The sequence below is a fragment of the Sphaeramia orbicularis genome, chromosome 3 (genome assembly GCF_902148855.1).
Source record: "Sphaeramia orbicularis chromosome 3, fSphaOr1.1, whole genome shotgun sequence".
Lineage (NCBI taxonomy): Eukaryota > Metazoa > Chordata > Actinopteri > Kurtiformes > Apogonidae > Sphaeramia > Sphaeramia orbicularis.
In genome coordinates, this window is record NC_043959.1 from 35,097,437 (window position 1) to 35,109,810 (window position 12,374).

At 38.4% G+C, this 12,374-nt stretch overlaps 1 protein-coding gene across 1 annotated transcript in view; it reads left to right on the forward strand.

Annotated features, from left to right (window-relative positions):
• Positions 1-11,968, forward strand: part of LOC115437015 (collagen and calcium-binding EGF domain-containing protein 1-like) — a 45,665-nt gene extending 33,697 nt beyond the window's left edge. The window contains exons 3-11 of the mRNA XM_030160079.1: positions 1,090-1,142; positions 6,107-6,241; positions 7,352-7,489; positions 7,782-7,915; positions 8,204-8,318; positions 8,456-8,595; positions 9,474-9,509; positions 9,700-9,735; positions 10,337-11,968. Coding sequence (XP_030015939.1) covers positions 1,090-1,142; positions 6,107-6,241; positions 7,352-7,489; positions 7,782-7,915; positions 8,204-8,318; positions 8,456-8,595; positions 9,474-9,509; positions 9,700-9,735; positions 10,337-10,525 — 976 coding nt within the window. The 3' untranslated portion in view covers positions 10,526-11,968. The remainder of the gene's footprint in view (positions 1-1,089; positions 1,143-6,106; positions 6,242-7,351; positions 7,490-7,781; positions 7,916-8,203; positions 8,319-8,455; positions 8,596-9,473; positions 9,510-9,699; positions 9,736-10,336) is intronic.
• The last annotated feature ends 406 nt before the right edge of the window (positions 11,969-12,374 follow it).

Genomic DNA, 12,374 nt, shown 5'->3' on the forward strand with positions numbered 1-12,374 from the left:
GTGGATTCAACTAAACAGCAGATTTGTAAAGTTTTGGTTCTTTGTTACATCCCACCTCTCACTGCAAAACTTCATGACATTCCTCTGCAGCTAAGACATGCACCTGCAACTTATTACCAAACTCATGATTGATTGATTGATTGACAGGCAGACTGATTGATTGATTGATTGACTGAGCGACAGTGTCCACCCCACCAGTCATTCTCCTGTCACCACCTCCGCTCCATCGCAGCCTTATCCATCCCTCTCAACACTTGTGGCTACAGGCTGCAGATTAAAGCTGCTCTCATCTGGATCTCATCAGTTTGGGCCAGCTTCACTGTTTTATAGGTTATTTTTCATTCAAGGGGGGGGGGGGGGGGGGGGGGGGGGGCATCCCAGAGTGATTTAGGGTTACACTGCATGGAGGCTGGAGGAGAATAAAAGCAACTTGTTGTCTAGAGGGGGCTGTGAATGAGGCAGCATGCTAAATCCCCTCCGTTGACAGCGTGCAGTTTTTCGGACAGGAGTAGTGCATTTAGCATGTGTGTGGATTTGCGCGTGTGATAGTTGTTGCGTGTCTTGCGCTGCTCTAGTTTCTGAACCGTTTCCTCACTGTTTTTCCAACTGTAATGTCTCTAACATGTGGTGAATTGTTGTGGGATGGCTGGATGAGTGTCATTGCCAAACACCGTAAATCAATTTCGGGGAATCATTGTTGCCAAATCTTTATTGGCCAATGCTGCATTTGAGAAAATACAACTGAACTGTTACAAGCTTGCATCAAAAACATCAGTTTACAAGAGAACAAGCGTCAAAAGATTCAGCTCGACTGGATATTAAACAAAAACAGACATTTCGTGGTCAGTTTAAAGTTTTTCAAATATGCAGTTTCCTCTTTTAAGTACATGTGTTTTAATGTGGTGTGAAGTCAGTAGATAACAGCCTTTAAGTCCTCAGATAATGAGGAAGGTCTGGCAGAATTTGTCGCTTACATTCAAATAAACATCACACCTAATATGATTCAACTTAACTGTGTTTCGATGAATAAGGAACCTTTAAAAGGATGTGAATATCTGATAAAGCTGGGTTTTTTTTTGTCTTTTTTAGGAGGAAATGCTGTGAAGGCTTCAGGTTTGTGATGGGCCAGTGCATACCTGAAAGTAGGTAAACCATGCATACTATCTACTATAACGCCTCCCCTCTGCACATTACGATGGTTGGTTTATAAATTAGAACAAGATGCACAAAATAAAATCTGGAGTCCACATTTGTCTGTTTGGACCTCCAGAGGAGACCACACAAAGCTGATATCATCCTTGTTTTAGACCATTTTAGTTCAGGGGCCACATTCAGCTAAATTTGATCTGAATTGGGCCGGACCAGTAAAATAATAGCATAATAATATATAAATAATGTCAACTCCAAAATTTTCTCTATGTTTTAGGGTAAAAAAAAGTAAAATTAAACAATGAAAACATCTACAAACTATCCTTTCAAACAATGTGAATAACATGAACAAACTGAAACAATAAGGGGAATTTTAACCATATTATGCTTTAGTTTATCGTTTATACATGTACATTATAACGTACAGATCACAGTGGATCTACAAATACACAAAACATTTATTAACAGGCAGAATATTGTTAACATTGTACTTACTTTTCTTAAAACATTTCAGGTTGTTCATATTTGTTCAGGTTATTCATATTTTTTTGCGAAATTATACTTTGTTTTAGTGTAAAAATGTGAAAATATTTACATTTACCAAGAGAAAAAAACTTTGGAGTTGTGAGTATTTATAGATTATTATGATAGTATTTTACTGGTTTGACCCACTGGAGATTGAGTTGGTCTGAATGTGGAACCTGAACTAAAAAGATTGTTAATATCTTCAATGTAATTTTTGCATTTCACACATTCATCCAGAGGGCCGGACTGGACCCTTTGGCGGGCCGGATTTGGCCCCCAAGCCGCATGTTTGACACCCCTATTTTAGTCGTAGTTATGGTTAAAATAATGACATGCCTACATGCATTTGCCCACATTTTTGGGATGGTTACTTGGTTACTACCCTGTTAAAATTTAATTTAGGTAATTGCACTGTTTAAGTATTAATGAATTATAACTGATACATTTGGCTTTATGATCATATTCCCAGCAAATGTTTTAGCCCATGAAGACCCAAACAGCCACTGGCAACCAAAACCATGTACTGATCAAAACTGTTTAATACCTGTTGATCCAATAACAAATAATTGGTGTAAAATACAGTTATTCATCTTTTCACAGTCATCAGATATGACACATTTGGATGTTCAGAGGCTCCGTAGTGAACGTGGAAATATCGTTATCTTCTACAACACTGATTCACCAGTAAAACCCATGGAGTTGGATCAATGACAGTGGATAGAGACATATGGTTTATGTTCAGTTAACGAGAGATTTTGCTGAAAAAGTGACTTTTTCTTCAGTTTTATCTGTTATTGATATAATAATCTTCAGTTTTAATCTGAGCTTTTATGAACATCTACATGATCAGTGAATAAAATGTTGGAAAATACCTGATTTTCACTGAAAAAATCACAAAATACAGAAGATAATATTACAATAAATGGAGATAAACTACTTAAGGATGGTTAAATCTAGAGAAAACAATCCTTTTGGAACTGCCACAAATGTCACACTGGGTCCTTATGTGTTAAACAGGTCAGTAAAGCTTGAGTCTGGATATGTGTCCATATAATTGAATACAATTACATTCTTTCACACTCTGTATGTTTGTGTCCAGTGTCCTTAAATTTTGTTGTCAGCAGTACATTAGTACACAAGTGCATTTGGCAAAGTTCTCATTGCAGGCAAAAGTCTAATCGCTCATATTCGATTTAGATTTTTTTTTTTTTTTTTTTGGCACATCTTATTTTTTGAATTCTTTGGGCCACTTTCATATTTCGTGTGGTATTACGGAGCCCGGGAGGGGACATGCAAAAAATAAAAATTATTGCGTTATAACGCAAAAGTATTGCATTATAACGCAAAAACTATTGCGTTATAACGCAATACTTTTGCGTTATAACGCAAAAAACTTGTCACACAAAAAACTATTGCGATATAACGCAAAAGTATTGCGTTATAACGCAATAGTTTTGCGTTATAACGCAATCATATATGCTCTCTCTTGATTGAGGTCCGTACATAATACATTGTAATCCAGTTCGGGTCCGACCGTGCCAGGTCTGACACGCCCCCCTGTCCTGTGTAGTATGACCATAACTCTTTCATTATTAGTCCGATCGGAAAAATTCCAACGGTTTTTGAATGAAATTCCTATTTGCCCAGCTTCACGTCTGTGTGCAGCTTCATGGATACAGATGTATGTGCGCCAAGTGTGAATGATCTGCGCATGAGAAGGAGGATGTGCGCATTGTATTAAAATCCTTTATACTCCTGAGCCTCAGATGGTCCACCTGGACTGGTTTTCTTATTTTGATCATAAAAAGGTCGGAAAATATGCTTTGAGTCGTTTTGTCAATTTTTGCAAAACACTTCGAACGTTCAATATTGCAATCACTATTTGTTTTAATACTGTAATAACAATTTAAAATGACAAAAAACACAAAAACGGAATTAGTTTTTTATTTTTTATTTTTTTTTTTTAGTTTTAGCAGAAAAACACTGAAATTACACATGGATACAACATTTGAAAGTTAAATATGAACTTTAAAAGTATAAAAACTGTTTAAAACAAACTGTGTGAGTATTTGCCTTTTATTGTGCAAAAACAGGGTAAAAATCCAAACTCTACAGGTGTGTCCCCCCCTCCACACACACACACACACACACACACACACACACACACACACACACACACACACACACACACACACACACACACAGGGCATTTGTCCGTTCTGTGTCTGCAGAGTTCCTTCATGTTCGTGGTTCTGCAGAAACAGTTGTGTCAGTTCACAGCTCTGATCCAGGCAGTGCTCCTATGGCACAGTCTGCACATGGAAAATAGTCTGTTGAAACCAAAAGTCCGTCCTCCTGTGGATGTGTTCACTGTCTGTGGTGTTTGGACTGATCATCATCAGTCTCTTCCTCCGTCCTTCATCTGTGTGTGGACTGTCTTCAGTCTCTGCTCTCATCACCAGAGCCTTTGCGCATCACCGTGACTTCTCTCTCTTCATCCTTGAATGTAACTACCGGTGGACACATGGAAAAATAACACACGTAGAACAATGTATTAGACAAACAAAACAAGGTCAAATTGTACTATTGAAGAAAAAAAGTCACCGAACATCAGCGTATGCGCTCTTATTTTGGAGAGCGTCATGCGCACTTTTATGCACAGAAAGTCCAACATACTCCAAACTAACACATACTCTACACGGTTCGTACTTTATTCTATAAAACCACCATGCTGTATAAGCGTCAGTTTACACATATACTAAAGTGAAACAAGTAAAAACTCCATAGAAAAAAGCAGACAGTGCTTCAGTCATGTAGAAAATCCACTAAATGGAACTGGGTGAACTTTACCTTTCTTCTTCACATGTTGCTCCATCAGTCGCTCCTTCGGTCACAAATCCATCCGTAAACCTCCAGGGGGGTCATGGGACTTGGGATATCCGTCTTGCCTACATTTTCCAAAACTAGATCTAATCCGTTATCCACTCTGTTATGCGCTCCGGTTCTTGGCTCCATGAATCCGCTCTGCTGTGTGCGTTCCCAGTCACCGAATGGCTTATTTTGCGTCTTCTAGGACAGGTGCCCGTGAAATTTTCGCACTGACCCGAGAATGTCCATAAAGCACAGAGTCTCAGGTTTCAGAAACCGTTGGATTTTTTCTGATCGGACAAATAATGACAGAGTTACGGTCATCTGAACTACACATGCATAGGGCACAGGACTGCAGGTACAGGTGTGTCTGACCTGACGACCTGTCCGATCCCGAATGCAGATCCCAATGCAAAAACTATTGCGTTATAACGCAATACTTTTGCGTTTAAACGCAATACTTTTGCATTATAACGCAAAAACTATTGCATTATAACGCAATACTTTTGAACTATTGCGTTATAACGCAATAATTTTTTTTCTCTTCATGTCCCTTCCCGGGCTCCATATGGTATGAATCAGAAGCAAATCAATTTTTTTTTCAAAGGGAAGTCAGTCTGAACAGTCAAATTGTAATCCATGCAATTTCACTTCACAATTGATATTTGTCACATTTTTGCAGAGATGTCAAGTAACGAAGTGCAAATAGTAATTATTATTTTTCAGCTGACTTTTTATCTCTACTTCTTACATTTTACAAATAGCCTTGTTACTCCTATTTCATTTCAGTTTGTTTTGATTCAGGCTTGTCATTGTTCAAATAAAAAAAACTGTCCAGATAAATGGCTCCATCCACATAGAGTGAATTTGATTGTGTTTGGATGAGAAGTATAAACATATACCATTCCAACATCCTATTGGTTTGTACACCATCACTCCTGACTTTTTGCACCATTCCAATACTTATATTCAACTAGTCATCATATCCTCCGCTCCATGAACACATGTTAATGCTCAGTAGAACACATATATGGTTCTTTAACACATTTGCATTGGACTAAAATGCGTTCATTTTCAATGGGCATATATGTGGCTGAAACAGGTAGACTAGTGCAGCCCAAATGTTTCAACAAATTAACATTTTAATATAATATTATTGTCATTATGGCCTTTAGAGAAATGTTTTTGGGGGAGGTGGGGTAGTGCACTATAGGCCCATGTGGTGTGGCCTAAGCCTTTGTCCTAATGGCATTTTTTCCTCTTACGTTTACTTTTATACTTTAATAATTAGTTTTGAAACCCATACTTTTACACTTTTACTCGACTAAAAAGCTTGAGTTGATAATCAAACTTCAACAGAGGTCTTTTTAAAGTCTAGTATCTATACTTCTTCTACCTGAGTAATGAATGTGATTACTTTTGACACCCCTGTATTTTTGTCACATTGGTGTGCCTCTGATTTATCGCAGTGACTTACATCAGCCACTAGAGGACACTGTTTCTCTATGATGCATGTTAAAAAGACACCCTGCTGATACATGACCCTCTCTGTCTGTCTTTGCAGGCGTAGATGTGTGTGCTGAATCACCATGCGAGCAGCAGTGCACTGATAACTTTGGACGAGTTGTCTGCACATGTTACCCCGGATATCGCTTTGACCGAGAAAGACACCGCAGCCACAAATCTCCATACTGCCTGGGTCAGTAGCATCTCATCTTCCAGTTAAATACATCTGACTGCCATGTCTGCAAGTGTCATGAAACATGTCTCACCCATTTCACATCAGAGTGTTATTGTGTAACCCAGGAAGTCTTTTAGTTCTTACAATCACCTAACTGCATTTTAACAGAATGTTAGATTAGTTAAAAACATACAAACATGACATGTTAGAGGTAATTTAATAAAGAATCAGGTTTTTGTCAGCAGTGTGAATCACACAACACCATAGCATAAAAGTCAGTTTTATACATCATGTTTTAACCCATAAAAACCCAGTGCTACTTTTGTGTCAGTTCGCAGATTAATTTTTCTCTCTATTTGACCTTTCTAAAGTGATTTATCACCATTTATTGTAATATTATCATCTATATTTAGCATTTTTCACTATTAATCATGTTTTTCCTTATATTTTATTTCCTATATTTGATTTAGATATTCATGAAAATTCAGAGTTAATTCAAAGGTTATGATATAAAAACAGAAAAAAATGAAGAAAAAGTGAGTTTTGCAGCAAAGATATCATTAACTGAACATAATCCAAGTGTGTTCATCCACTGTCATTAATCCAACTCCATGGGTTTTACTGGTGAATCAATGTTGTAGAAGATGATGGTGTTTCCATGGTAACTACAGAGCCTCTGAACATCCAAATGGGTCATATCTGATGACCATGAAAAGATGACAAACTGCATTTTGCACCAATTATTTACATGTATTGATAGGATTAGTGGATCGACAGATTTTAAACTGTTTAGATCAGTAGATGGTTTTGGTCAACAGTGGATGTTTGGGTTTTTATGGGTTAAAAATAGGAGGTTCATTCATTCTTTTTTTTTAACAACCTCTGTTTATTTGGAGTTTTACAGAAATTGGGCAACACAAACACTGTATCATATGTGACAAAACAATTGAAAATGAACTGTTGCACAATTTCCATTTTTTTTTATATGTATACAAAAACAAAACAAAACAAAAACAAACCCAAGAACCTAAGGATGTTCACTCATTCATGATTCATTTGGCTGATAATCACTTGTTTTATGGTAACCTTCAGGGTCTGATATGAAAGTCTTTTTCTCCACATTTACAGACATTAATGAGTGTGAGCATCCAGGCAGCAGTATGTGTGACCATGAGTGTGTCAACACCGTGGGCAGCTTCCTGTGTCGCTGTCACAGTGGCTTCATACTAGCACCAGACCAACACTCCTGCATCCATTTGCACAACTGTAAGTTTCTGTGGGTTTGAGCTTTGGACTTTTATTGCTTTTTTCCTGTTTAAGTATCAAATTTTTTTTGCATCTTTTTCCTTAGTTGAATAAATTAGGGGGCAGGGGATGTGAAGTTCATCGTGTTACATTTGTGATATGGCTATGTGAATAAAATTGCCTTGACTTCTTGTCATTCTGCACAGTTAAACTCAAAAGTCATAGGGAAGGTAAATAGAAAAAGACACAGTAAGAAAATGTGGAGACTGTGTTATTATTACCCTCCAGAGTAATTGTGCGTTTTGTGTTGCAGTGAGTTCATCTGGGAAGTCAGACACGTTGATGAGCGCTGGTGCCTGTTCGTTCACCTGTCAGGATTTTATGAACATGAAAAACAGTCTGCTGCAGCTGAAACTGAGGCTGGGGAACACGCAGTCATCAAATCAGGTATTATGTCGACTTTAGAGAGGATAATCTCACTTACGTAAAACTGAAATGAACTGTGGGTCCAAATAGAGTGAGTGATGTGAGATAACCACAGTACTCATCTCATCTACTGACTGATTTACAACAGTAAATCTAGCATGTGTACGTTGAGCATGTGGTGAGCATGTAGAAAGTACGTGTTGAGATTTAGTTCAGCTAATCTACATCAAAACACAAGGATCCAAACATCCTGTCCCTCATTCTCCTATGTAATTTACTTTAAGTCTTTCCTCTTTATGTTTTTTCTAGGTGCCTGGCCTGGCAAACAGCAGCGATAAGCCTACTCCGGGGAGATCAGGAAAAAGTCCCGATGGCCCATGTCTTCCTGGTTTAAGCGGCCCTCCAGGAGCTCCCGGGGTCCCAGGTAATGTAAATAAAAAATGCACCATCTGTGACAAAATTAAAATAACTATTGGCTGGTTTTCTCTTTTGATATTTATTTTAAGTTTTTTTGTTAATTTGGCACCAACATCAGGGATTTTCTTTATCTATCCACATTAGGACACCCAGGAGAACCAGGAAAAAGAGGGGAACCAGGGGAAAGGGGCCCGCCCGGTCCTCTGGGTCCACGGGGTGACATGGGACCCATGGGTCCAGAGCCTGATCTGAGGCACATCAAAAGAGGCCGCAGGGGACCAGTGGTGAGGATAATTAGGCCATGAATCTGAATATAGTGTCACCAGTTCCATTAGAGCTAATAATAACCTGTGCAGTGGTGAAAAATACAATTACTCAAGTTTTGCAGGATTTGAAGGAACTTCTGCTTTTGTATTTCCATTCTGGCTACTTTATACTCATGGGAAACATAGTAGGTTTTACTGCACATCAGTGAAGCTTACTTTTAAGATGACGATTTGACACAATAGAGCAAGGTTTTACACACTGTAAAGGATTAAATGCATGATTTCCATTCTTTTTTTGTCCAAAATCTCACTTTGCAGATACATTTATGAGTTGTTGACAGCTCCACCAGGTTGTGATGTTTCCCACTAAATTTCGCACATGGTTTCATTTCAGTAAATGTTCCAATAATATAATGTGTTGCCACAAATTGAACTGAGATGAAATCCAAAAACTGGAAACAGATTTGCGTATCAGAACTGTAATTTTTCTTCTCTCTTCTCCCACTAATCACATAAGTCTTCAGAGTAGGCCAAACCAGAACTTATTCTTCAGTATTTTGACATTTTCCTGCAAAACCTTGTGTATCTTAAGGACATTTTTATGCAGTTCTTCTACATGTAATTGCGTGCTTTTACAAGTTGACTACATATTAGATTTGTACCCTTATCTAAGTAAAGGATCTGGGTGCTTTGTTCAACCCTTATGTCAAAATAATCTGCTGTGGATCTCAGTTTCACATGATACATTTTTTTAACAGGGCGTTGTAGATCTTGCTTACCAGAAAAATCAGAGTGACTAATAGCCTTACAGATATGTTACTTGCAGTACGTGTTGGGTATGTTCTTGTAAATGCTTGCTATGATTTCTTATGTGTCTTCCATTATTAATCATGCAGGGACCACCCGGGGCACCAGGAAGAGATGGATTAAAGGTCGTTAATTCATTATTTTTTCCCCTAAATGTGTTTGAAATTAATGATCTTTGTGTGCTTGTGTCACGCTACATCATTGCCACCTAGTGTTAACATGTATCAGTGAGTGATGATAGCCTGAATAATGCAAAATGTCTTGACATTCAGCTTTGTTCATGTGATGTTTATTCATGCTGCTTTTTGTTTACAGGGTGAAAGAGGAGCTCCAGGCCCCAGAGGTCATCCTGTAAGTTATGCATACATTAAATACTAATTAAATCTACCTTTAACCCCTAAAGACTCAAACAACCACTGGTCACCAAAATTATCTACCAGTGTAAAATGTTTAATAACTTCTGATCCACTAATCTTATCAATACATGGAAATAATTAGTGTAAAATACATTTGGACATTCAGAGGCTTGTAGTGAACGTGGAAACAGCATCATCTTCTACAACATCGATTCACCAGTAAAACTATGGAGTTTCATAAATGACAATGGAGACACTTTTTACTATTTTGATATTGATATATTTTGCTGAAAATGTAAGTTTTTCTTCAGTTTTCTCTATTTTTGATATAATAACCCTCAACTTTAGTGAACATCTACATGATAAGTGAATTAAATATCGGAAAATACATGATTTTCACTGAGAACACACAAAATACAGAGGATAGTACTATAATACATAGTGAGAAATTGCTTACAAAAGGTTAAATAGAGAGAGAAAATAATTTGGGAACTGCCATAAAAGAAGCACTGTGTCTTTGTGGGTTAAAAAATAAATAAATAATCTAAAAGAATGACATACATGGCATCTCCTTCAATCGCTCAATCTGTCTCCAGGGACCACCCGGCTCCTTCGACTTCCTTCTGCTAATGATGGCCGACATCCGCAATGACATCATTGAACTGCAGGAGAAGGTGTTTGGAGAGCGGCGAGGCATCTCTCTGGACAGTCCTCCTCATTCTAGTGGAGAAATGGATTTTGTAGAATGGGGTTCTGGACAAGGAGATCTCATGCTAAATACCTGACCTTTGACATCTGTCTCACAGCAGCAGTCAGTGAAGCCAAGCAAAACAAACATCCAACTTTGCTTTTTCTTTCATTGAGGATGCTGCTGGTCAAAACTGCCAATATGTAAATTATTAACTTTGCAGCTGAGGTGAACTGGGCAAGGAATCCTCACTGCACTCACAGCTGAAGAAGGTAAAACAGAGAGATGAAGTATTATAAATTTAGAAACTGGACCACAGACTGTCTTCACCACTGCAGGCTTTGTCTTGCTGCCTTTCATATGCCATGGATGTGAGTGAGGAATGTGCGTGCGGGGCGAGGGGTGAGAAAGATGCAGTGTGTGCCTTTATGTCTCTGTGCTGTGCCTCTAAGCTCAACCACTTCAAACGATGAATTTTATCGTCTGCATCTTTTCCTGTTTCTGAGTCGGTCCATGGAAGCTCTGCGGCCACTGAGAGTCTGCCTGCAGGGCGCTGGTACAAAGACCCAGGACCCGCTCTGTGAGCCTCCCCTGCACCTGTCTGCAGGATCCAGCCCTACAGTCTGAGCTCTGCAGCTTTTCTTTACTCTGAGGCATATCCACGACTCAAGTCATGAGATTCATGACTGTGGAGAGAATCAGTGTTGTACTGTTGGATGAAAACAGCAGCGGCTTTTATCATTTTAAGAGTCAAATGGAGGATCTGAAACAGCTTAATGCTGCGAGGCGGATCGGTCTCCCCACACTGTCATGTCTTAAGTATGTTAAGTATGTTCAGTGCTCATCTAAATACAACCTAAAGGAGGAGTTAAAATATTCAAGACATATATGCATTCTTAACAGTATGTTTCGAATAACTAGACATGCTCTATGCTATTTGGAAATAGTACGCCACATTAAATATGATTAACTATCACAAAGTTGTCAGAACTTTTTTAGTTGTCAGTAAAACTTTTAATTAAAATGAGGAAATGGATTGCATCACAAAGCACATGGAGGCAGGAAATATAACACTAATCATATTCTTCATTATTACTCTGTCATCATCAGACTATGAGCATATTACAGATGAAAGCAATGGCTGCAACATTCTCACAGAGACCAGCTTTGCACATACTTAAATAATATCCTTTTACTGTACATGTAAGAAACTAAAATCTGTAGAAACTGAAGGACATTGATTCAAATACCACTGAAGATCCAACTAATTCACCTGCTGCAGACGTCTACAGCAGGTGAATTACCTTTACACCAATAATTGTCTAAAAGTTCTCTAACCTCCCTGTATGCCAAGGGTGTCTTGTCCTGGTCCTGCATGTTTCAGATGTTTCCCTCTTCCAGCACACCTGACGGTCGTTATAACACTCTTGCAATGTCGACACTTTGCTTCTGGTTTAAATTTTAACTTGTTTTATTTATTTGATTTGATTTTAGTGTTTCTTGATGCTTTATTTATTTTTTTGACTGTGCTTTTAGTCTTCTGTGCAGCACTTTGGTCCACTGTGGTCGTTTTAAAGTGCTTTATAAATAAAGTTGGATTGGATCAGACTTCTGCAGAGCTTGATGATAGGCTTATCATTTGAATCAGGTGTGTTGGAAGAGGGATACATCTAAAACATGCAGGATAGTGGCTCTCGAGGACCAGGATTGAACACCCCTGCTGTGTACCTTTTCCTAAATCCCATTTCAAGCTGCGCTCTTACCAACTGAGGTGAAGTGTTTTTACCAGCAGAGGGTGCTAAATCACAGTTAATCCCTTAAACCTTCATCTCTGTGAATACCAACCAGGTGAGATGAACCAAAGCCACTGTGAGTTTTCTCAGCAACAAATCCACAAATAAGCACCATGCATTAATATTCATAGTATCCCCAACATGCAAGTTATG